Consider the following 26,561-nt stretch of genomic DNA (forward strand, 5'->3'; position numbering starts at 1 on the left):
GCTCGCGCGCTCTAGAGCGCAGGCTCAGTAGTTGTGGCGCATGGGCTTAGTCACTCCGCAGCATGTGGGATCTTCGCAGACCAGGGCACAAACCAGTGTCCCCTGCATTGGCAGGTGAATTCTTAACCACTGTGCCACCAGGGAAGTCCCCAGAAAGTCCTTCTGAATAAGTATTTGGAGATCTATTTTTAAGTCCAAACTAGAACTTAAAGTAGTTGTTACAGCGAAGTTGTTCTTAGAGAATTTGCCAGTGAGACGCCTTAACCCTCTATCAGTCTACAGGCTTCCATTCAGATCATAATTCTAATAAGTTTACTACCATCCTTTGAAGGCAGGGTCTGTGTTTTCTTTTCATGTGTCCTTATAGAACTTAACATAATGCCAGGCCCCAAAGAGATCCAGTAAAAGTACTTACTAGTTGACAAAAATAAAAACCATATGCTTCCCTTACAGCTGAGATTATTAAAACCACCTACTTATTCCAGTTAAAACAGCATCCTTAACTCAGGAAATGGAATTTATGATGAGCAGGAGAGTCAAATCACTTAAATAATGAATAATTATTTGCAGTTGTTTATTATCAGAGTGTAGAGTACATTTAGGAGTTGTATTCTTTTTAAAACAAACTTTTTGTTTTGAGACAGAGTTATGTACTTAAATTGGAAGTTTTGCTCAGTGGTAAAAGAGATGAGGCATAGAGGAGATTGAGAAGTCCTCCTATTTCATCTGACTTCGGATATTTTCTCTTATGAAGTAATCTTGAACCTTTTGTAACTGTTCTTTGTTACCTAGCTAGTCAGTTAAAAAGCTGAGATTAGAACCTAGGTTTATCTCATTGTTATGTGGGTAAGCTAAAGGAATCCAGGATCACAGAAGCTTGGCTTTAATTTTGTTTAGTGTTCAAGTCCAAATAGTATGTGGAAAAGGAGGAAAGTCTTATCTTAGAAATAAGCGGGGAAGAAATTTCCGTATAATTGTAATAGTAATGATAGTAGCAGTTAACTTTGAAAGTTAAGAGACCTAAGAGAGAAATGTCTTCTACTGTCTTTTAGACTCACCTTGACTTTTTTATTGTTGCTTTTAATTAGAAAATCATCCATACAGCTTATATTAGGAGCATCAGAGATGTGCATTATAGTTCTTACTAGCTCCCGAGATTCATTTACCTTCTACGTAACCCACGTTTTTTGGATACTTTACTATGGAAACAATATCTACACGGCAGGAATGGGAATGGATGAGAATATAATGCCAGATGTATGTATTTGTCTATTTGGAAAGAAATTCCAGTTTTATGTAGCATCTCTGTCAGCCTTAGGTGTAATTAGTGTTGCTTCTGGAGCCTTGATAAATCTGCCTGTTGGCAGAGTGGTATTGCTCTGGAAAGTCATGGAATAAGTTGGTTAGACTAAAAGTATATTACACGCTATTCATTTTTGCTAAAGTTAGTCATGTAGAGGCAAATTTTTTATAAAGAGTAATTTCCAGTTTCATTCAGAAAATAATATTAAGAGAGCATTCAGATCCATTTGTATCGTATCCATAATGCCGAAGTCATACTTGGTAATATAGGAATAAATGTTAAAATGTTAAAAGATTATGAAGGAACTATTTGAAAACTTCTGGCATTTCTGTTTGACTTAAAAAAAACCTTTTCATTTGTCTGCTGTAATTCCCCATCTTTTTATGCACGTTTCCCACCTCTTCTACTGGGTCATAACATACATTAATCATAGGTATTTTAAAGCCTCTGTATGATAGTTCCAACTTGTGGGCATCTCTGTGTCTGGGCCTGTTGACTGTTTAACTCTTGACAGTGGGTGTGTTTTCTTACTTTTTTGGTGTTTCTAATTGAATGCTAGACATTGTATAAAAGCATCAGTAGAGACTGACATAAATAATATTTATGTTTAGTAATGGGCCTGCCACTCTTCTGTTGGGCTGTTGGTGTGAGGAGTTGAATCAGTTGTATTAGTAGTTGACTTGGGTTTGCGTTTTATCATTTCAATAACCAGTAAGGCCTCAGATTCTCTAGCAGTGGACAGTGACTGCTCTGTTCCTAGTGTGAATCAGGAGGGGGTTTTCAGTGCTCCTGCTCTATCCTCAGCCCTTAGCAGGCCCTGCTTTGTGGTGGGGGCCTTTCTTTGCACTGTTACCCTCTCCCAGCAGTGAGTGGATGGCTGTTGCTTGTTACTTGGTGCAAGGCTTCGGGGGTGGGGAGCAGGGTTTTTGGTTTGGGTTTTTTTCCCTGGTTCTCTTACTCCTGCCTCAGTCATAGGTAGTCCCCATGCACCTGAACCCTCGGAAGTGGGGCTTTCTCAGTGTTCTCATCTCCCTCTTCCTCACCCCATGTGCAGATAGCCTTTTCCTTCTCAGTTCAAGGTCTAGAACTGGGGTTGGTAAACTTTTGCTGCCAAGGGCCAGATAGTAGTTATCCTCACGGGCCTTGTGGTCTCTATTGCAGCATCTTTAACTCTGCTGTTGCAGCATGAAAGCAGCTGTGGACAATTCGTACATGAATGGACGTGACTGTGTTCCAGTCAGACTTTATTTATAAAAACAGGTGGTGGGCCAGATTTGGCCTGCAGGCTCTGGTTTGTTGACCCCTGGTCTAGAGCTCCGGAGGGTTTCTTGCTTTCTCCCTACCCCTTGCACCTCTTGTCCCCTATACCCTGTGGCAACCAAATTTTGCCTTGCATCCATGGGGGGCTTTAGGAGTGAGCAAGTCTCCTGCACCTCCCTCAGCAGCAAGATGCTTCTGTTTTGTAGTAGTGCAGAAACCTGGGCATGAGTGGATTTTCTGCCCCCTCCTCGGTGATTGGTGACCTTTGCTGTGACAGGAGGGCTAGAGGATTCCCTGTCCATCCCCCCACAGTAGACAGTTTTTGCCTCAGGTAAAAGAAGGGTCACCAGGGTTCAGGTGGATCTCTTACCCCTTCCCTTCAACAAATGGCTTTTGCTTTGTAGGTGAGTAGGGGCCGGCGCATAGGCAGTTTTCATTCATGTCTTCCATAGGCAGCTAATCAGCAGCTGTTTACCCGTGATGGGCCCGCAGTGTGCGTGGGTTTCCTTAGGGACTCCTGCCCCACCCTCAGACCTTGACAGGCCTAGCACATCTGTGCCATAGAAGGTGGCTCTTTGATCTCTTTCACTGCCCTCAATTATTCATCTCAAAGGCCCAGTGGAAACCCAAGGAAAAGAGCTGGGGAGTAGGTATGGACTGCCCTTGTGTTGAGGCTCCCAGGGATTCTGTACTGCTAGTTCACACTTGGCCTTTAATGGTTGATTTCAGCTTCGGTTGTTCTTGTACCAGCTTTTGTGGCTGCCATCAGCAGAGAGAAACAGTTCACGTGTCCTTTCTTTCCTTAGAAGAGCTTGTAACGCTTTGGAATTCAGTTCACCTGGTTGGACATGGCAGTTGTAAAATGTAGTGACCTCAGGTCTCTGATGAGCTCAGAAAATTGGTGACGTAGGTTAGTTAACTAGCTTTTTCTTACCATCAGGGCAGGACTGATGTTCTCTGGTGGCTTTCTGCATTCTAAGTGGAGTTAGAACTTCACCATTGCACTTTAATAACTTCATAATCACTGAAGTTGATAATAATCAAGAAGCTGTTAAATTAAAAAGAACAATTCACCTATAGTCTTAACACTAATATTAAAATGTTAGTGTATCATATTTTCATTGATTTCAGTATAGTTTGCAGCTGCAGTGTCACTATTGTCATGCAGTAAATGCCTTGTGTAGGGTGGGTAAGTACTGCTCTGCTCTTTCTTGGATCCTCTAGACTTCCTTCCCATAGAGCACCTCTCTTTCCTTTGAAGTGGTCTAAGGTACAGGCTTCTAAATGCTTAACAGCTGCTGGGCCAGCTGTTTAAAGAATCCCCTGAAGTTCTCTTTAAAAATATACACTTCTGGAAAGTTTCTGAGTCTGGACTTGTGGCAAAGGAATCTGCATCATTAACAAGCCCTTCAGGTGACTTGGAGAGCAGCATTCTTTGAAATTCACTGGCCTAGGCAAATGTACCATAGTTCCCGAAACTGGTCTCTCTCAAGCAACTAGTGGTGTCATTTTTTGTTTAAATGTAAGATTGTATTGTTGCTGACGACACGCAACACATTTGCACCACTGAAGTGCTAATCTGGAGTAGAAGTACCATGCAAACCTGGATAATGCAGACAGCAGAGCTTGGTTTTAAGTACCTAATGAAGAGGGACTGATGAAGTAGACAATGGTGGGGCCAGGCAGTCATTACAATCACGTTGTTGAAATACATTTGGTCTGTGAGGTGCCAATGATATATATAGCTGAGTGATAATAGCAGATTACAAAATAATTCCATATTTGTTATAAAACATACACACAGAAGAACAGAAGAAAATGTTGATGGTAGTTATCTACCATTCTTGGTAGTGGTTGTTTTCCTTTAATTGCATTTTTAATTTTAAAAATTTCAGTGAACATGTGTTACTTCCACAAAGATATATGTTAGTGGCCTTGTTATGTTTATTAGATCCCTCCTTCCCATCTTTTCTTCCTCCTTATTTCATTATAACATATGAAAGTCATTTCTTTATTTAAAGACAACTACAACGTTTTTGTGAACATACAAGCAAATATTCTTAAATTTTTTTCATGTTTCATTTTGGTGGGATGGGGATAGGGCGTAGATAGAAGAGGAGGGATATAATTATGAAACTGTGGAACTTATTTCTATTTTACATCTGCAGTGTCCAGTTTGGTTACCATTTAGTCACATGTAACTTTAAAATTAAAATGACATAAAAGTTCACTTTCTTAGTTTGTTTTATTAAATACATTTCAGGTGCTCAGTAGTCACACATGACTAGCGGCTGCCATATTGGACAGTGCAGGTATAGGACATTTCCATCATCACAGGAAGTTCTGTTGGGCAGTACTGACCTAGACCATAGTATATTTGTCTGTTGGCTAGTAAAATTATTTAAACAAGTCATGCTGTTCTAAAAATTAATATATGTCTCATTAGAGTAACTGACCAAGCTTCCTTATCTAGCTTTCAAAATTAAAAATAATTAAGGAATATACTTAGTAAGCAAATATATATATGTGTGTGTATGTATATATATTTTTTTAAGGGATATTTAGCAGATTGGTTCTATAAAACTCTTAAGTACCAAAATTATTTTGTTTTTATATGATGATACATGATTATCATCTAATTCTACTTCTTTTAAACTTAAGTTTTCTTTAAAATTACTCTCTACAAAATAGCATCTGTATGAAGTAATTCATTGCAACATCTTGTGGTAATAAAAGATTAGCAACAAGCTATCAAATGGGGGACTGGTTAAATAAATAGTACATTCAAACATTGTACTTAAAAGAATAGATTTCTTTCAAAAGTGGTTTGAGGACCTCTGAGGGTCCCTGAAGTCTTTTCAGGGGGGTCTGTTTTCCTGATACTACTAAGATCTTGTTTTCCCTTTTCACTGCGTGGCTCTTGGGTCTGGTGGGTAGAACTGCTTGGTGCCTTAGCATCTTCACCTCTACAGACGCACAGCAGAAAACAAAAGCATTGCACTTAAGAATGTCCCAGATGAAGCAATGAAAAATATGAATTTTATTGAATTGTGACTTTGCGTGTACTTAGAAAAATATTCTTTGTGAAGAAATGGGAAGCTGTATACTAAAGTAACAGTGATTGTTTTGAAAAATAGCACTTCTGTGGTTATATGAGTTTTGAGCTAAGCTAGCTATTAAGCTAGTGTTTTCCCCTATAAAACACTCCTTTTATTTGAAAGAATGACTGACAAACTATGGTTATTTAGACTGGTGTTTAATAGACATTTTCTGAAAAATGAAAGAAGTGTGTCACTTCAAGGAAAACAACTGACGGTGTTTGTTGCCAATGAGAAAATTTGAGCTTTGAAGTGAAAATTAGAATTTTGGAAAACCTGTATCTACAATGATGATCTTGATAACATCCCAGTACTTAAAAAGACTTTTCTGATGAGATAGATGATGATAACTTTTTTTGATGTTGTATAGTGAAATGTGTCAACATTTAGATCTACATAACTCAGTGAGTCAGTATTTTTCAAATGACAGGTTTGTAATGCTATAAAATGTATCTGTAAAAGACCCATTCAAAGTAGAAGATAGAACAATGGGTTTTAATGTAATAGAGTATCAAGAATTCATTGATAGTTTCAGATTTCATATCCCAACTAACCTTTACGAAACTACCACTTGTCAGGTTTCAGAGAAAAATATCTACAATTATTTGAAAAGGCTATTAAAATATGCCTTCCTTTTCTGACCACATATCTGTGTGAAGGTAGATTTTCTTCATTTACTTTAGCCAAAACATCCCATCACAACTGATTCAGTACAGAAGCAGATATGAGAATCCAGCTGTCTTCTATTAAGCCACTCTCAAGAGACTTACAAAACTGTAAAAACAATACCACTCTTCTTACTAATTTTTTGGGGAAAATATAGTTATTTACATACAACTTAGTTTATAATATAAAATATTTAACTGTATTTTAACATTAAAATTGTTAAAATGTGATGAGCTTATTGTCATTTTAGAATACATTAATACATAGTTTTAAAACCCAATTTTAGTTTCTAATATGGTAAATACTAATAGATACAACCTACATTATAAATAAAAGCTTTTTGGAATTTCCAGTTATTTTTAAGAGTATAAAGGGTTCCTGATATCAAAATGTTTGAGAAACACTAGAATAAAACAGTCTCCAAGCTACATTGTTAGGAAAAGTGCAGATCAGTATGATTGTAAGTTAGCATTTGTGTGAAAAAGGATATAAATGGGATTCTTATTTTTTTGTATATATGTAAAATTCTTCTGGAAGGTTATAAAGGAATTGTGTTGGTTTGTTCAATGTGGAAGGAATGAAAGGTAAATTCTTTACTCTAAACCCTTTTGAACTAATTTGAATTTTAAACCAGATGAATGAATTACTGATTTAAAAAAGAAGAAGAAGAAATTAAAACATTCCTACCAGCTATATTACAAATTTCAGGGAATCTAAGTCTGTTATGAGAAGTTGGAGCATGTTTGGAGTAATGGTTATTTTTCTGGCCAATTGCTTTTTCTTATTTTATTTGAGAAGAAAATGAAGCTTGCTTATTTTAGGGGTAAAAAATTTCATTTAATGTCCAATCCAAATACATTCATGGTGAAATTATGTAAATCAAATAGGTAGCACTTTCCACAATGGGACCCAAAGTATACTGAACTTAAGTTTTAAGGAGGAACAATTCGATCAGTTTTGTTACTAACAGGTATTTCTAGGTTTCTAGTAAACAGCATGGATTTATTTTGGAAGACTATTATAATTTGTAGTCTGTCATTTAAGAGGTTTTGAATAAGTGCTGCATGTAATGTGGAAGTAAAAAAGCTAAGTAAACGTTCTGACATTTGATTCAGTACAAAAAGTACTTTTTAATACTCATAACCTTTGTGGCTTTGGGAAGTCTTGAAAAGAATAACTAAGGAATTCAATTTTATTTATTCTGTCTGCTATGAAGTGTGGCTTTTGATCAATGTTCATACTTCTAACTTTTAGATAGATAAAGTATCCTTTTATGAAAAAGGAAAATTATTTTAATGCAAAAACTCTTCAGATTTTCTTTTTTCATATCATACTTCTAAAATTTATTTCTTTGAATATTGAAATATCATTTCCAGAGTTCTTCGAAGCAGTTTAGAGAAAGATATTACATGTGATTCTGTTCGTTATAGTGAAAAGTTTGCCCATAATGTGGAACTGTTTTCCCCAATTTTTTTAGTTAACAAAGAATGCCTTTAATAATGTTAATAGGTTTTTCTGAAGTATTAAACAAATAGGTAGTTAATTCATAAAGGAGTTTACTCTTGCTACTTGCATGTGCATGTGTAATAGTTGACATTTTTCTAACCACACGTTATTTTCTTTGATTCTCAGCACATCTTGGAAATAGCACAATTAGTGTTTTTCTTATTTTTTATATGTATGGAAATTGAAATTCAGAGGGCTAAATGAATTGTCATATAACCTTGTTAAATGATAAAATAGCAATTTAGATTTAAGCAAGGCTAGATTAGATTTAGATTTAAACAACTTTAGATTTAAGCAAGACTGTCCTAAGTACAAAAAAAAGCACTTATCTATACCTACTATGCTCGGGTTCTGTGGTCTGCACTAGAGATGTAAAGATAAGACACAGATCTTGCCCTCTAGGGGCTGAAAGTTTAGTGACAGAGACTACCCAGTGGAGAAGTGAGTAAGTGTGGTGGTGCCCTGTTGAAGGGCCGTATATCTCAGTTTTGAGGAAGTGAAACAGATCTTGAAGGATGAGTAGGAGAAATTAGCCAGGGTGAGTATGGTTGAGGGTGGTGATAAAAGGCGTCAGGTAGAAGATACAGTGAAGGAGGCCTAAGCAGCATACGGACATTGTTTGGGAACTGTTAGTAGTTCCATGTGATGACTGTGCTGGGCTACACGGGATAATGAGCAGGATGTGAAAGCAGAGAGGTAGATAGTGGCCTAAACTGGAAGTCTGAACTTTCTTCTAAAAGTTTCAGGGTGCTAAAAATTGATTATAAATAGTTGGAAGGACTGAGTTTGAACAAGGTTAGAGTCTTAATTCTTGGGCTTATTAGCTGTAGGACTGTAATCAGTTGACCAAATATTTCTGAGCCCCAGTTGCCTCAGATGTTAAATGGAAATAATGTTCAATTTATTGCAGTAGGAGGACTAAGAAAAATAAATGTTTTTAAAAAAAAAAAGCACCAAGTGTGCACCAAACCTGTATGTAAGAACTCAGTGATGAAAGATGAATTAAAAGTAAGGACAGCTCACTGCACATATCTAAGCTTCTAAGTAGAACTGAAAAAAATGAATTAAATTTTATTTTAAAATATTATTGGACTATTTGGACATTTCTAAAACAGCTTAGCTGAAATGGTTTTATAATTTCAATGTTTAAATTTAATATTTAGGAGTCTTTCAACGTGGTGTTTCTTTATATACTTGTTTGAAAGCCAGACTTTGTGTATATGATGTGGTTGTCAGATGATGAGACTGTCATGAGATAGCCCTTGTGTAGAATCAGTTTTGTTTGTGTGATGTTTTGTGCCATGCCCATTCCCCCAACTCCCTGGCCCAGGAATGAATTCATAGCTGGAAGACCTGGATCTGTCATTCTAATTTTAGGCAAATCCTTGCCCATTTGTGTGTTTCTTCAACATTAAAATGGTACTTAATTAATTTAGCTTTAGGGAATAAAATGAAATAGTACATGGATACGTTTTTGTAAAACACAGTATCTTAGTCTGCTTGGGCTGCCATAACAAAATACTACAGACTGAGTGGTTTAAACAACGGATATTTATTTCTCACCATTCTGGAGGCTGGGAAGTCCAAGATTAAGGTGTCAGCTGATTTGGTTCCTGATGAGAGCTCTCTTCCTGGCTTGTAGACAGCCATCCTCTTGCAGTGTGCTCACATGGCCTTTCCTCTGAGTGTGCTTTGGGGGAGGGGAGGGAGAGGAAGGGGAAAAGAATGAGCCCCTTGGTGTCTTTTCTCATAAGGACACTAATCCTGTAGGATAAGGGCTCTACTCTTATGACCTCATTTAGCCTTAATTACTTCCTTACTCTAAATAGAGCTGCACTGGTTAGGGTTTTAACATAGGGATTTGTGTGTGGGGACACACACACTCACATTCATTCCACAACGTGCAGTTAAATTGGAAGTGTTCTCTTTTGATGGCTTTATGACATGGTATTTGGTAACAATGAGTTAAATGCCAGTCATGTATTATATTTATTTTAACTGCTCTCCAGAGCTGCAGATGTATATGGACCATTTGAGTCCTGCTTTCTAGCCAATAGGTTTATAATTGGCTAGCTACAGGAGTGGTACAACCAAGTTAGTATCAACTTAGAATATTACTGTGCCTAAGGTAATTCTAACATGTCAACAGCCATTCTCATAGTATATTAAGCCTATATCACTTCCTTGAATTTCCCCCCCTATTGCAAGCCCAAATATAGTTTGATTCCCATAGTAAATGTCTATAGTTTAGTGGTGATTTAAAAAATCATATCATTTATCTTAAGTGTAAATTCACCCTTTTACTTGTTAACAGAGCAAAGCCTTTTAACTGACATGGGAAGCTTACACACATTTTAAAGGCAGCTAAATCAAACCTCAGTTTTGCATAGCAGATATTGGAATAGAGATAGAAATCTTAACTAAACTTCAGGATACAAGCCTCCTCTTTTTCTTTATTGTGAATTTCAGTGTGAACTTTGATTGAGTTCTAAGTCTGTTTGCATTTTAGATTGTGCCGGAAGATCTTTACACCTGGTTTCCTGGAATGATCACATTTATGTTCTTTTTCACAGGCCAGCCCTCCAGATCTCTATATTGAAAGATTTAATATAGCTCTTGGACAGTATATGGGAGCATTGCAGAGCATTGTGCCTCTTTTCATATATATGGTAAGTTAGAGCTGTTTCCCCTTTCCAAATACCTCTGTTTATTGGTCTAAGTGCAGATAGATGCAGAAAGTTAAGCATATTCTATTTTTCTTTTACTATGTATTATGTTAGAAATGGAAATTAATCTATTTCAGCAATGTTCATAGTGTTAGCATAGAAGACTTATTTAGCCTTTCACTGTTTAAAAATTTCATAAATACCATTGCTGAAACAGACAGTTAGGCATTAATAATCAGCAGTCACCCAATTAACATTTTGTTTCTGCCATATGGAAGATACTGTGCTTGGAAAATAAAGATATATCAGAAAGATTTCTTACCTTCAGAAAATAGAGAGTTAAGACATGTATCTACAAACATGATGTATAATAAATGCCAAGGAAGTAACTCCATAAAAAGTAGAACAGTAAAGTTTGCTTTCATTCTGTTAATCTCTTTCACTTGGAAAATTATGCCATGAGTACGTCTTGTAGTCTGTTGACTTTGTTGAAGTGTCCCCGCCCTGTCCCCCACCCCCCCACCCCCGCCTTTTAAATATATAAGCTATAGGATCTTAATGTTAGTGTTCCTGTTGAACAGGAAGAGCCCTTAGAAACCATTGTCCCACTTTCTCTTTGTTGATTAGATTAGGGAATGGTTGTTTAGGTTGATCCTACAACCTAAACCTAGAGAATGGGTTGTAGCCTAGAGATAAACTATGTGTGTAATACCAATCTTCAAAATGATTTATTCTCCATAAGATATGCTTTACTGAAAAAAACAGAACATTGGGAGGAATTTGTGTCATCAGTGGGAGACTACTATTTAAATAATTTATGGAGGATATTTACCGTAGAAAAATACGCAGTTAAAAATAATGACATGTCAAAAACCCTGCAGAAAGTAGGCATAGAAGGAACTTTCCTCAACATAATAAAGGCCATAGATGACAAACCCACAGCCAACATCGTCCTCAATGGTGAAAAACTGAAAGCATTTCCACTAAGATCAGGAACAAGACAAGGTTGCCCACTCTCACCACTCTTATTCAACATAGTTTTGGAAGTTTTAGCCACAGCAATCAGAGAAGAAAAGGAAATAAAAGGAATCCAAACCGGAAAAGAAGAAGTAAAGCTGTCACTGTTTGCAGATGACATGATACTATACATAGAGAATCCTAAAGATGCTACCAGAAAACTACTAGAGCTAATCAATGAATCTGGTAAAGTAGCAGGATACAAAATTAATGCACAGAAATCTCTGGCATTCCTATACACTAATGATGAAAAATCTGAAAGTGAAATCAAGAAAACACTCCCATTTACCATTGCAACAAAAACAATAAAATATCTAGGAATAAACCTACCTAAGGAGACAAAAGACCTGTATGCAGAAAATTATAAGACACTGATGAAAGAAATTAAAGATGATACAAATAGATGGAGAGATATACCATGTTCTTGGGTAGGAAGAATCAACATTGTGAAAATGACTGTACTACCCAAAGCAATCTACAGATTCAATGCAATCCCTATCAAACTACCACTGGCGTTTTTCACAGAACTAGAACAAAAAAATTCACAATTTGTATGGAAACACAAAAGACCCCGAATAGCCAAAGCAATCTTGAGAATGAAAAACGGAGCTGGAGGAATCAGGCTCCCTGACTTCAGACTATACTACAAAGCTACAGTAATCAAGACAGTATGGTACTGGCACAGAAAGAGAAAGATCAGTGGAACAGGATAGAAAGCCCAGAGATAAACCCGCGCACATATGATCACCTTATCTTTGATAAAGGAGGCAGGAATGTACAGTGGAGAAAGGACAGCCTCTTCAATAAGTGCTGCTGGGAAAACTGGACAGGTACATGTAAAAGTATGAGATTAGATCACTCCCTAACACCATACACAAAAATAGGCTCAAAATGGATTAAAGAACTAAATGTGAGGCCAGAAACTATCAAAATCTTGGAGGAAAACATAGGCAGAACACTCTGTGACATAAATCACAGCAAGATCCTTTTTGACCCACCTCCTAGAGAAATGGAAATAAAAACAAAAATAAACAAATGGGACCTAATGAAACTTCAAAGCTTTTGCACAGCAAAGGAAACCACAAACAAGACCAAAAGACAACCCTCAGAATGGGAGAAAATATTTGCAAATGAAGCAACTGACAAAGGATTAATCTCCAAAATTTATAAGCAGCTCATGCAGCTCAATAACAAAAAAACAAACAACCCAATCCAAAAATGGGCAGAAGACCTAAATAGACATTTCTCCAAAGAAGATATACAGACTGCCAACAAACACATGAAAGAATGCTCAACATCATTAATCATTAGAGAAATGCAAATCAAAACTACAATGAGATATCATCTCACACCAGTCAGAATGGCCATCCTCAAAAAATGTAGAAACAATAAATGCTGGAGAGGGTGTGGAGAAAAGGGAACACTCTTGCACTGCTGGTGGGAATGTGAATTGGTACAGCCACTATGGAGGTTCCTTAAAAAACTACAAATAGAACTACCATATGACCCAGCAATCCCACTACTGGGCATATACCCTGGGAAAACCATAATTCAAAAAGAGTCATGTACCAAAATGTTCATTGCAGCTCTATTTACAGTAGCCCGGAGATGGAAACAACCTAAGTGTCCATCATCGGATGAATGGATAAAGAAGATGTGGCACATATATACAATGGAGTATTATTCAGCCATAAAAAGAAACGAAATTGAGCTATTTGTAATGAGATGGATAGACCTAGAGTCTGTCGTACAGAGTGAAGTAAGTAAGAAAGAGAAAGAAATACCGTATGCTAACACACATATATATAGAATTTAAGAGAGAAAAAAAATGTCATGAAGAACCTGGGGGTAAGACAGGAATAAAGACACAGACCTACTGGAGAATGGACTTGAGGATATGGGGAGGGGCAAGGGTGAGCTGTGACAAAGTGAGAGAGTGGCATGGACATATATACACTACCAAATGTAAAATAGATAGCTAGTGGGAAGCAGCCACATAGCACAGGGAGATCAGCTCGGTGCTTTGTGACCACCTAGAGGGGTGGGATAGGGAGGGTGGGAGGGAGGGAGACGCAAGAGGGAAGAGATATGGGAACATATGTATATGTATAACTGATTCACTTTGTTATAAAGCAGAAACTAACACACCATTAAATAAATAAATAAATAAATCCACTCATGCTGCAAAAAAATAATAATGACATGTCTGTATGTTATTTTAGAGAGAATCTTTTCAACATACAATGTTAGGTGAAAAAGCAAGATGTAAAACAGTGTGTGTTATAGTTCATTAGCAAGTGTTTTCTTCTTCATTTTAGAGGAGAAAAAAGCATATCCAAAAAAATGTAAGAATATTTTAGAAAGAATATACAAAAGTTTTCGCAGTGCAGGATGGGGCCTTTGGGAATGCGACAGAAGGTCTGCTTGGGAGACTCCTTTTTATTGCATACCCTTTTGCGTGGTTTTATTTTGTAATTATGTGCATGTTTTTTATATATATATATATTTGGCTGCATTGGGTCTTCATTGCTGCACGTGGGCTTTCTCTAGTTGCGGCGAGAGGGGGCTACTCTTCATTGTGGTGCGTGGGCTTCTCATTGCAGTGGCTTCTCTTGTTGTGGAGCACGTGCTGTAGGCACGTGGGCTTCAATATTTGCAGCACGTGGGCTCAGTAGTTGCAGCACATGGGCTCTAGGGCACGGGCTCAGTAGTTGTGATTCATGGGCTTAGTTGCTCTACGGCATGTGGGATCTTCCCAGACCACGAAATGAACCTGTGTCCCCTGCATTGGCAGGCAGATTCTTAACCACTGCACCACCAGGGAAGTCCCTTATGATTTTTTTAGAGAGAAAAAACATGTTAAGAATTGAGAGAATCAGTGAGCCAACTTATTGACATTCATTCCTCTTTGTATTTTCCACTCCTGTGCATTGAGTTAATATTTAAACATGAACAAATTCAATCTTTTTTACTTGCCAATCATTCTAATTAGGATACTTTTGGCTGCAAGAAACAGAAAACCTGATTCAAAGTGATTTGTAAATGAGAAAGGTATTATCTCTTGTAATAAAACTCCAGAAATATGGCAGTTTCTGGGTTGGTTGAATCTGTGGTTCAACAGTGTTAACAAAGTCTCAGCTTGTTTTTTGTCTCTTTACTTTACACATCTGTTTCATCTTGTTCTCCTCATGGTTGTAAGATGATTTTTACTCAAGCCTAGGTTTCCCTTAGTCTGATTGGGTTACCTTGGATCACTTGTCTACCTTTGAACCAAAGACCATCCATCCCTAAGGAATGCCATAAGCTGAATGACTTAGACTAATCATTAAAGTGAAATGTAGGGGAGTCAACCAGTGCATGCCCACTGCATGCTTTCAGCCTAGATCATTGATAAATAGGGTACCTTTCACTAGTGTTTCCTGCTGTTGCCTTTAGCTGATGATGTAGTCATTTAAAAGGGCATATTAAGTGCCTGTCATACAATATGGTCCATTGAATCCCTGTCTAGTTAATGTTGAGTATCTTCCCATGTTCTTTTGTATGATTTATAGCATTTTATCTTTATGTGCTTTTAACCCCATGCTAGGAAGACTATAACTAATAGTGGCAGGGCTTTTGTTTTCTGATGTTGGGTTTTTATGTTTTAATTGATGCCTTTATGAATTGTTTCCTAAAATAATTTATTTTTTAGTGCTTCAGTTCATTAGACTAATCATTTCTCTCTAATTGATGCACTGAAAAATAACTTATTTTCTTTTTCAGAATAAGTTTTACATCGAAACCAAGCTTAACAGAGACTTAAAAGATGACCTTATAAAGCTGTTTACGGAACATGTTGCAGAAAAGCACATTTACAGCCTAATGCGTAAGTAATTAATCTTACGGGGATGACATAACAGTAGCAGTGTTTTGGGGTTTTTTTTTTTTGAATCAAAGAGCATTGGCATCTAAACCCCAATGTTGATGTCTTCTGAATCTTGTAGTGATCATAAAGCCCAATTCTATACAGAGAGACACTGAGGAATTGAAAATGTGACATGAAGATCACCCAGTGAGCTGGGAGCAGCCAGGTCATTGGACAGTGCCTTCATATCTGGCATGCTACTTGCTGCCTTTTTTTTTCTCTGACATTGGGGGAAATATTAAGGAGTTCACCCGTAACTTTGTTACTGGTAATTCTAGAAGGAGTGTAATGTTAATATCTTTGAAATGGTAGCACAGTATCCTCTCAGTTTACTTATTTGTACTAAAAAAAAAAAGGTAGATGACAATTAAGCTTGTGAGAAAGTAAATCCTAAGTTAAATAAAGCATATGAGAATTAAACATATGTAAAGTACCTAGCACCTGTTAAATGCTCAATAAGTATTTTCTTCCCTCTCTCAAGCTACTTCTCCCTCAAATTCCCATTTTCTTTTCCTTAAAAGGGGAGTTCAACTGGAAAATTTTACTTTTAAAGACTTTTCCTACAATGAATTTTAAGTGGAGAGGATTTTAGTGAAATGTTATACCTTCTTAACCTTACCTTTTGTTACTGAATATGATTATTTTTCAGTTAATTCATCCCAAATTAATTTATGTACACATTTTACGTATAACTTAACCTGTGAATTTATCATTTCCTTATAGCTATCAAATTTGACATAGGTGGTTATAGTTATGTAGAAGTTGTTTGCAAATGTATATATTTGACCACATAATGAATGTGTGATTGAACATAAAGAGTTAGTGGAAACAACACTTACTGAAAACCAAACGATCGGTCAAAAAGGAGGAGGAAGATGGATTAATAGAGATAGATAGGGTTTGGGGTACATGTTGAAATTAGAGAGAACCTTGAGTAGAATAGCCTCTAAAAACCTAAAATTTAGAATTTCAATTTTTAAACATGACATTTTAAAATATGATTTTTCTGCAATGCCTAGCATTGCAAATGTAATTCACGTTGCATGTTTGAAACTACAGAAATCATTGTTAGCCAAGTGAGATGGTGTTTCCATTTTTTAAAAGGTGGGGATAGAAGAAAACAACTTATATAATTTTACAAGCTGGCTTAGATGAAAATTATGCCAAGTTTCATGGGTATTTGGTTAGTAAATTACAGGTCTTTGAGAGATGAATTAAAAATGAGCCGTTTTGAGTCAGTAGTATCTGTCATATTCATTAAATGATGGAGTTCGTTTATATATGTTTTGTCTAGAGGAAGTATTTGTATCCATTTAACATATTTTAATAATATTTTTGTGTGACCATAGATAACCTAAAAGAAAACTGACTCTGTTGTCATGTTTAGTCAGGATCACATGGTTAGACAGTGTGATCTCCTGCCTTTACCTTTAGTAAGAAAAAGTACCTGCAGTTGTAGCATTTGGGAAAGTGAGTTTCTGACTCTGATCTCAGTTACTAGAATTACTAATAACATGTCTCAGAAAAATTCCAAGAGCCTCATATATGGGTGATTTGGGGGAAAGGGAAATGATTGAGGGAGTTAGAGAATATTTCATTCCCCAAATGTAAATCTTTTGAATCGTGACGTTAATGGGAAGTATTTATAGCTCACTCACTAAGTACCATGAATACTGTTGCTTTTAGAAAGCTTTACTTACTTTCAGAACCTCCATCAATTGAATCATTTCCGTTCGTGTTTCAACAGATACGCACATATCTACTTGTTAGATTGAGCTCTACTGCACTGGATTAAAAAAAAAAATCTTTAGTGTACAACTGCTTGGTTTGCCCTCTTGGGCTGTTCTTTTCTTGCCCTTGTTTATTACCCTTCAGTCTTTGGGAGAAATAGTGATAGAAAGTGAAACCTTGACAATCAATAAAGTGTTGTATCATTTTTATAACCCATTTCCTCTCTATTTCAGCTTTACTTTTAGAAGCCCAGTCAACACCATTTCAGGTCACACCTTCAACTATGGCAAATATTGTGAAAGGCCTGTACACTCTCAGACCAGGTAAACATTCATCATTTCTTTAGGGGTTGGGCTTGTTTGTTTGTTTATGGCACTTCCCGCCCTATCTGTGAGAGGATAGTGTTTCTATGTGTTTTCTGAGGTCTAATGGTATTTGGATTTGTTATAGCAAAAAAATTGAGTATATACTCATCATTGTGAAATGTAAACTCAGGACCTCACTTGGAAATCTTTCTATGCTAGTGAAAACCAGCTAGTTTGGGGAATACAAAAATAGTTTGTAGGAGACACTTTAGATAAAGTCGAATCTTAGGTCTGGCATTAATCTCTTTTTTTGTTGTGAGGTTCTTCTTCACTTCTGCCCCACATTGCAAATATGCACGGGCATACACATTCACAACTCCATCTTGTTAGGCCTATTATATAACTTACAAGGAATCTAGAAGTGTTGGTAAAGTTACAGTCATTTCATAAGGATAGTTTGAGGAGAAAGATAGTCAGAATAGCAGAACCAAAAATCAAAGATCACTGTATTCAAAGGCATGGTTTGTAAATTATCTTAATGTATCTGTCTTATAATAAAAACATTGTGGGACTTCCCTGGTGGTGCAATGGTTGGGAATCCGCCTGCCAGTGCAGGGGACACGGGTTTGAGCCCTGGTCCAGGAAGATTCCACATGCTGCAGAGCAACTGGGCCCTTGTGCCACAACTACTGAGCCTGCGTTCTAGAGCCTGCGAGCCACAACTACTGAGCCCTCATGCCACAATTACTGAAGCCCACGCACCTAGAGCCTGTGCTCCGCAACAAGAGAGGCCACCGCAATGAGAAGCCTGCTCACTGCAATGAAGAGTAGCCCCTGCTCGACGCAACTAGAGAAAAGCCCGCACACAGCAGTGACGACCCAACGCAGCCAAAAATAAATAAATTAAAAAAAAAAAAAACCCATTGTGAATTTAAAGGACTCTCAAGATGCTTTTGTATGTATCTTTCTGTTTTTAACCCAGAGCCTCAAACTTAGCATAGTTGTCTAGCCAATTAAAAAATGTCCGTAGGAGAGAGACTGCAGAAGTTCAGGGTAGAAAATCATTTTTCAGTGTAGAAACTTAAGGTTTGCTTTTTTGACAGCAATTATCTTTTTATGAAATTCTTTTGTCATTTGAGGATTGAATGAAATAAAACGTGATCTAAAGAGCTTAACATAGTACCTGATAATGTAATGAGCATGCTAATATTAACTGTTGTTACTACTATTCAGTTGGGTCCAGTGGTTATTTTATTTTAATTAATTGATGTCTGAATAGTTTACTTACTTAATTTAAAAGATATATCAGAATTTAGCTTGCTAAAATGGAAACCAGTTTAAAACTGATACTAGGGGTAGACTGTGATACCCAGACGTACCGTCTTTCTCAGGCTACTTTCAGCAGTTAGTGACTTCTAGAGTAGTCAAATGTAATGTTACTTAAATTTGGATCAGTTCTTGCTCTGTTCTTCATAATTTTTAGACAAATTATTCCTATAATTATTTATATAAAGTAGCAAAAGTGTTGCATGTGTCCAATAAACTGATATATTTCTTTTTCCAGTTTCTTAGAATTTTGAATTTCATTTTACTAAATGTGATGAAAATAGCTCATGAGTTTTTCTTTTAGTGCTGGGTTATGAATGATTTTTTTCTTTTGGAAGACATCCAAATACAGTATGACAGATTTCTAAATTCTCCTTCCCAAGTGGGCAGCTTTATCAGCTCTGGCTTTTATCATAAGTAACAAAATTACAGAATAAAACTAGTCATTAAGGGTAGAAAAACTTATAGATGCTTCTTTATCTAAATGCTATTTTTATCCAGGTTTGAGTTCTTGTAATAGGTTTCATACTACTTGTGAGGAGAATTCTGTATTTGAGAACTGTCCTTTTGAAAAGGTGAATTTTATCACAGACTAACCTTTTGCTGTCCTAGCTGTTTTCTGAGATGCTATTAAACATACTTTGACGTTTACTTGTCTTGCCCGGGCCCAAAGCAGATTTATTCACCTGACAGATTATGGTTAAACTATTTTAAAAGTTGAATTTTAAATGTAAAAGTTTCTTTCATTGCAGTAGTTCTTAAGTGCTGATTTTTATATAATGAATGCATCTGAATCACCCAAAAAAGTTTGTTAAACTGTAGATTCCTGGGCCCTAATCCTTGGAGATTCTGATAACATCTATTATTTACATGTGTTTCTACCTAGTGTTTAGAAGCTCAGTCTAGGAATAGTTCCCATCATCCCATGCTGCACTTCTTCATTTAATACATGCACTTTTCATTGTTTCTTTATCTTTATTTTATGCCTGGTGTTCCATAAAATGTCAAACTGGTTTGACTCCTTGCCAACTCTGACTGATGGGTTAGTGGTTCCCCAGGGCACTGAGTTGAACTGAGCTTGAAGGAGGGACACTATTGAGAACATTTTGACATGAATTTGTACAAAGCGTGAGTGGATTGGCCTTGGTGGTGTTTGTGGTGTTGGTTTTTTTTTTTTTCCCCCCATCTCTAATTTAGCTATTCTTTTGGGCATTTTTTTTTTAACTTGCCAATGACCCAGCATTGCATAGCATTAAATGTGTTTTTTTCAGATTTAGAATTATTTACTTAGATTACAGTTTTTAAAATGAGCATGCTGGATTAAATAGAGCATTGACATTTTATGGGTTTTATTTATGGGTTTTTTATATATATACAGCCAAGATGTTTCCAAAAGATAAAATTTGAAAGGGCTCGATTAAAAGAATCCAAAGGGGCATAGAGATGGGCAGTATTTATATTTAGTGCTCACTGAGTAGGGGAAGAGTATCTGATCTGTTAAAACGCTTTATAATAAAGATACGAATTTATCTTTGTCATGTCTGATGCACATATTTTCCTTAGACTTCTCTTTGTCTTTTTATTTTGATGAATAAATGTTTATTTTTCTGTAGGTTATTCTGTTGATCTTTTATCTTTTCCTTAATAATTTGATAACCATTTAATTCTGTTTTCTTTCACTGTTATATATGTTTAATTTGCTATAATTTAATGTGAGTCAAAGTAGGTTTATATTTTAAAAGTACTTACCAGTTATCTCTCCCATCTCCCTCCGCATTTTTGAGGTACTTTTTTTATATGTCTGCTTACTACCACATGTACTATTCTATTTTTAGGCCAGTGTATTGTTTTAATTAATGCTTTATAGGGCTAAGTATTTCCACCAAATCCCTTCCCTCCAAGTCCCCTCCTGCTCAGAATTCTTTGGTTATTTCATTCATGTTTTCTTCCATATTTAGAATTTTTGATAAGTTTCCTTCCAAAATTCTCTAGGGATTTTTGTTAATGTTGTTAAATCATAAAAAATATAAAAATACCCACTTTCTGTAAATTCTATTTAGAAAGGAAACTTAACGTCTTTATCAGAAGGGGTTGCACTAGTTTTTTTCCCCATTTTAAGTTTGGTTTAATACATAATCTTGTTCTTTGAGAAGAAAACTTTCCCTTTTCTACTTAATTTAATTTGTCTATACGGTCTCCTTAATGAATCTTTTCCTTCCCTCACAGAGTGGGTTCAGATGGCTCCGACTCTATTTTCTAAATTTATTCCAAACATTCTCCCTCGTGCAGTGGAGTCTGAACTTTCTGAATATGCTGCTCAAGATCAGAAACTTCAAAGAGAACTTATACAGAATGGTTTTACAAGGCAAGTCTTCTTTTCCTTTTGTGACAAAGTATGTCCCTTTCCTTTGGCTTGGCAGGGGAGGGATGCCAGCATTCTTAGAATGGGAGATGGCTGTGCGAGAGTCAAGGCGGTGTTGCCGGGAGAGGTGGTGAGCGCCCTCCTGTGGAAGTGCTGAAGCTGGGTTTTGATTTTATGGGAGCTGCTCTTCACTTAAGTGGAGTTTGAAGAAGGGATTTCTTATTGGGTGGGCAGTTAGGCTGGACAGCCTCCAAAGAGCTCTTCCAACTCTGCTCTGCTTATACTAGTTTTGAATATTTGGAAAAACCTTGTAGAAATTTTATGATCAGTTATAAGGTACATTTATGACTAAACTAGCAAATGATTTTGTGACTAAACTAACAAATGATATTGTAACTAAACTGGTAAAGAGCCTTCAGATTCTGTTTTTCATATTTCCATTTTCCCCCTAAATTCTAGTTGTTTCTTCTTAAAAAGTAGGTTATCACTTAAATGTGTCCACAAAATTTGCCTCCCTCGATTTTTTATTTTTTAAAAAATTTTCTCCTGTTTATTTTTTATTTTGGCTGCGTTGGGTCTTTGTTGCTGCGTGCAGGCTTTCTCTAGTTGTAGCAAGCGGGGGCTACTCTTTGTTGCGGAGTGCGGGCTTCTCATTGCAGTGGCTTCTCTTGTGGCGGAGCATGAGCTCTAGGCGCGCAGGCTTCAGTAGTTGTAGCATGTGGGCTCAGTATTTGTGGCGCACGGGCTTAGTTGCTCTACGGTATGTGAGATCTTCCTGGATCAGGGATCGAACCCATGTCCCCTGCATTGGCAGGCGGATTCTTAACCACTGTGCCACCAGGGAAGTCCAGCCTCCCTTGATTTTGCTATAAACACTTCGCTAATTTTTCTAAAATTTGCAATTCAGTATCACGGCTTTATCAAAGTGCATATTTTCAACCAAAATTATGTAAAAATTTTGTGATTCCCTATGGGAAAGCACCCTGTTGTGTCACCAGATCATTAAAGGGTACAGTAGTACTTTTTTTGTTTGTTTATTTTTGTTTTTTTAATATCTTGGAATAAGTAGTACTTTATAGTTTCATAATCCTGGCCCTCTCCTTAGCACTTTTACGTATCTTCTCTTATTTTAATCCCTCGCCATTAAAGGAAGAAAGTTGTAGAAAGGAAGACACCTGGGTTCCTCACTGAGGCATAGTTGTGACCACAAGGAGTAGGTTGGGTATTGACTCACTTATCTGGCTGGGGCAGAGGGTGGACACTGTCTTTCATAGACTCTGAGGCCATGCTCATTCTCAGAATACCAGCCTTGATCAAGATCACTGTTCCTAAGTTTCTAATTTCAGCACAGGTTAGGAAAGAAAGCAGATAATTTGTTCTCTGTTGACCCATGGATTGGCATTTATTCCCTTTTTGTCCTGGTGGCATCTTTATTCATGTGGTGGAGGGAGCACTGAGTAATCCATGGGTCATTACTCCCCTCACTGGCAGCTCACACTGGAAAGGTTCAGTCAGCCATCACAGGGAAGCTGTGTAGACAGGCCTGCTAACCCTGCCTTTCCTATGGCAAGGAAAGGCCAGTGGGAGATTCTGCATGTAAACAGCTGACTTCTCTCCCTGATGTCCGGTGGTCAGGGGTCTCCTGACATCAATTGTAATATTTCTAACAATTATTTTCATACACTGAATGAGGCCACTTAATGCTATAGTAATTTTACTCGTTCATTTTTGAAGAGCTGATATATTTATTTATAGGGTTTTTTTAAAAAAGGTATAAAAAGTACATACTGAGAAGTTTTATTCCCACCTGTCTCCTTGTCTCTCCCAGCCTTTAGGCAGCTGTTTTTATTAGTGTCTTATGATTCCCTCCAGTGCTTATTTTATATAGATATAATCGAATACAGTATATATTCTTATTTTTATTCCTTTCTTACACATTTCATTGTGTAGATGTACTATAACTTATTTAACCTGTCCCCCGTACATGGCAACCTGAATTATTTCCAGTCTTCTGCTGTAACAGAGAGTGCTGCGTGTGTAACTTTGTACCTGTTGTCAGTACGTTTGGAGAATAACTCCCTTAAGTTAGATTGCAAGGTCAAGAGTAAATGCAGCGGTAATTTTGATTAAATTGGCAAATTGCCCCCCATAGGGGATTGTGCTATTTTGCATATCCACTAGCAAAATTTAAAAGTGCCTGTTCTTCATGGCCTTGCCTAGAGTATGTTGTTACACTTTGAATTTTTGCCAATCTGGCAGGTGAAAAATAATTAGTCAGAGTTGGTTTCGTTTGCATTTCTCTTATTATATGAGTGAGGCTGAGCGTATTTTCATATGTTTTTATTTCTTTTCCTGTAAACTGTTTTGGTTTTCTCATTTTTGTATTTGATTGTTAGTCTTCTTTTCCTGGTTTCTAGGAGCTCTTTCTATAGTGAGGAGATTGATTGTTTGCCCAAGATAAGAGTTATTTTTCTCAGTTTCTTTTGACTTCGCTTATGGTGGTTTTTTGTTTTATTTGAAGTCATGCAGACTTTTTTTACTTTATGTAGCTAACTTTATCAGGTTTTTTTCTATGTGGCTTATGTATTTTGAATTATAGTTAGAAGTTTTTCCTTAAATGTTTTTAAATAAATGCAGAATACACTGAGTATACCTCTTATGTTTTCTCCTAGGCTCACCATAATTTTGAAGTCTTTTATGCTTTTTTTCATGTTTTATTTGAATGTTTGCTTTTAATTTTAGAGATGAGCTTACTGATGCCTTTAACAAATAAACAGCCTTCTGAAAACTTTTATTTCTGTGAAGCAGTGTAGGAAGATAGCTCTTGTAGATTTCTCTGAACATCTTGAATTCACCTTCCAGAAGATTGTGTGGAACTATTTAAACATATCCAGAGAGATTTTTTTTTTTTTTTTTTTTTTTTTTGCGATACGTGGGCCTATCACTGTTGTGGCCTCTCCCGTTGCAGAGCACAGGCTTCCAGATGCACAGGCTCAGTAGCCATGGCTCACGGGCCCAGCCGCTCCGTGGCATGTGGGATCTTCCCAGACCGGGGCACGAACCCGTGTCCCCTGCATCGGCAGGCGGACTCTCAACCACTGCACCACCAGGGAAGCCCCAGAGATATTTTTGTAATCCTAATTTTGGAACTGGAATAAGAGAACAGGGTGCAGGACTGTTCGGTGTGTAGTTGCTTGGGATGACTGACTCCATAGTCTCATTTAACATTGCCTTTGAAGGACTAGCCTAGCACTGTTCTGACAAGGCCAAGTTGGTCATGTTCAGGGAAACGCCTTGGACTTTTGGTGTAAATATGAACTTTTGTTTTTCTTAGTGGAATTCTTTCATATGAAATTTAAATGCTAGTATTCCAAAACTTGATAAAATTAAAATGTTTTATTTTACAAACTGAATTGAGCCATTTCTAGAATTAAGCTAACAAATTATTATACATTTACTATGAGGATTAAAGGCTGCCTCGTGACTTATTCTGATGGGTGCTTTGCACAGAGTAGGCCCTGCTTCACCTGACATTCTGGACTCATGCTGGACTGGCTCAGACTGGTCAGAAAGGGTGTGCCTGCACCATGTACTTAGCAACTGAAGACAGTTTGCCTGTGCTTCCAGCACTTGTGTATGGACCTTCCATATTCTGCCCTGCCAAACTTGATGCTGCCTTTGATCATTATTTGGCTAGGATTGTTTTGGAAGAAATGATGTCCACTGATGCAAAAATATAGTCTAAGCTATCTAACAAAAATTCTGTTACTGGCTATCCTGATATGAGCAGTCATTTTATGGTTTGTATCTAGCCAATCACATGATTCCTGTTCAGCTTTGCAGACTATTTTTTTATTTAAGGCTGTGTTCCATTTATGTGATATAGGGAGTAAGCAGCGCACAGCTTTAATGTGGATGGTACAGAGAAAGTCTTTGAAATGTTTTGAAATAATATGTGAATATTATCAAATATATCCTCTTTTGCAGTTAATGGACAGATTCTCGTTTGGGCTGGAGTTTATGTGAAACATCTTTAGGTTCATGGAAATATAGCGTGGAGTTATTTCAAAGCTAGAAGTAACGTACAAGCTAAGAGCAATATTTTCTTTTTATGTATTACCTGCATAATTGAATTGCTTATTGGGGGAAGGGCAGGTTGGTGTTTGTTGTCAAAGATTACATTATGGAAGATAAGCTCGTTTGGGAACTTCTAGCATGCAGTCTCTCAGATGGAGCATCCTCATTCAGACCAGCCTATGGGCCTCTTCAGAGGGTCTACCAGATAGCTTTTAAAGGCAAGTAAAATGTTCTTGCTGAGTGATTGTTACCTGGATTTCTGGAACAAAATAGAACCTTGTTAGGAGTATTATTGGTCTTTTAGCTGAGAGGGTCACTCCTAGCTGAGAGGATTGGGGCTTTTTCATTTAGTAGCAGGGGTCTGGTTTTGAGGGCAGCTTATAGCTTTCTAGACTTGTAGCATTATTAGGTAATGTCTCTGGCAGCCTCTCGCATGCATACACCACACTTACATTCTTTGTGCCTCCTGTTGTTTTCACATCTGCATTTTTCTCCTGTTATTTTTGCATGTTCCATTTTTAAAAAAATTTTGGGGGGTGGGAATGAAGGCTGTCTGTAGAAGTTGAGGTTCCAGATACAAGATCCATCCTGTATCTTCCTTTTTGCTCAGCATTAACTTACTTGTTTCAGAATATTTGGTGAATGCTACTGTGATGATACTAGTGTAAGACTCTCAGCAGGCTTTGGCCAGATACTGTGTTAACAATAGAGGTGTTTAAAAGCAGTATTAAGGCGGATCTGTTTAGGGCTCTTTAGGCTGTCTAAAGCTAGTTTGTGCTAAGTTTTCCTCCAAATGCTCAGCCTAGAGAAGAACCCTGCAGAGACCCTTTGGTGTGTTCTCTTCCTGCCGGTCCTTAAGACTCCTCACCCAGCTCAGCAAGAGGTTTCTGTCCTGGTCTTGAGTGTAACCAGAGAAAGAAAGTGGGAAACTTTGGTAATCTGGAGGATTACACAAAAGCATGAAATAATTACTTGGGCTGCATTTAAATCCATCTGTAGAGGCTGTTTATGAATTATTCACTTATTAATTCAGCAAATATTTTGTATTTTCTATTATGTGCTAGATGCTGCTCTAGGTACTGGGTGAACAAGACAGGCCCAGTTCCTGTTTTTATGGAGCTTATGCTCTGCTGTTGGGAGTTAAGTAACAAACATGTAAACAGATTATTTCAAGTAATAATAAGTGCTAGGCAGAAAATGAAACAGATTATGGGATAGAGAGTGAGTGACCAAGGCATGCATGAGGGGCTGTTCCAGCTAACTTGGTGATGTAATGCCCCTAAGGAGGAGAATTCCAGCTAAACGGTAAGGAGATAGCCATGTGGCTAACTCAGGGGAAG

General features: G+C 37.1%; 1 protein-coding gene across 1 annotated transcript in view; it reads left to right on the forward strand.

Moving 5' to 3' along the window:
• The window catches only part of CACUL1 (CDK2 associated cullin domain 1), a 64,631-nt gene that overhangs the window by 34,425 nt on the left and 3,645 nt on the right, over window positions 1-26,561 (forward strand). The window contains exons 4-7 of the mRNA XM_082853997.1: window positions 10,407-10,502; window positions 15,279-15,381; window positions 17,385-17,474; window positions 21,009-21,147. Coding sequence (XP_082710123.1) covers window positions 10,407-10,502; window positions 15,279-15,381; window positions 17,385-17,474; window positions 21,009-21,147 — 428 coding nt within the window. The remainder of the gene's footprint in view (window positions 1-10,406; window positions 10,503-15,278; window positions 15,382-17,384; window positions 17,475-21,008; window positions 21,148-26,561) is intronic.

The sequence above is a fragment of the Leucopleurus acutus genome (assembly GCF_964270905.1).
Source record: "Leucopleurus acutus genome assembly, chromosome: 14".
In the NCBI taxonomy this organism is placed as follows: domain Eukaryota; kingdom Metazoa; phylum Chordata; class Mammalia; order Artiodactyla; family Delphinidae; genus Leucopleurus; species Leucopleurus acutus.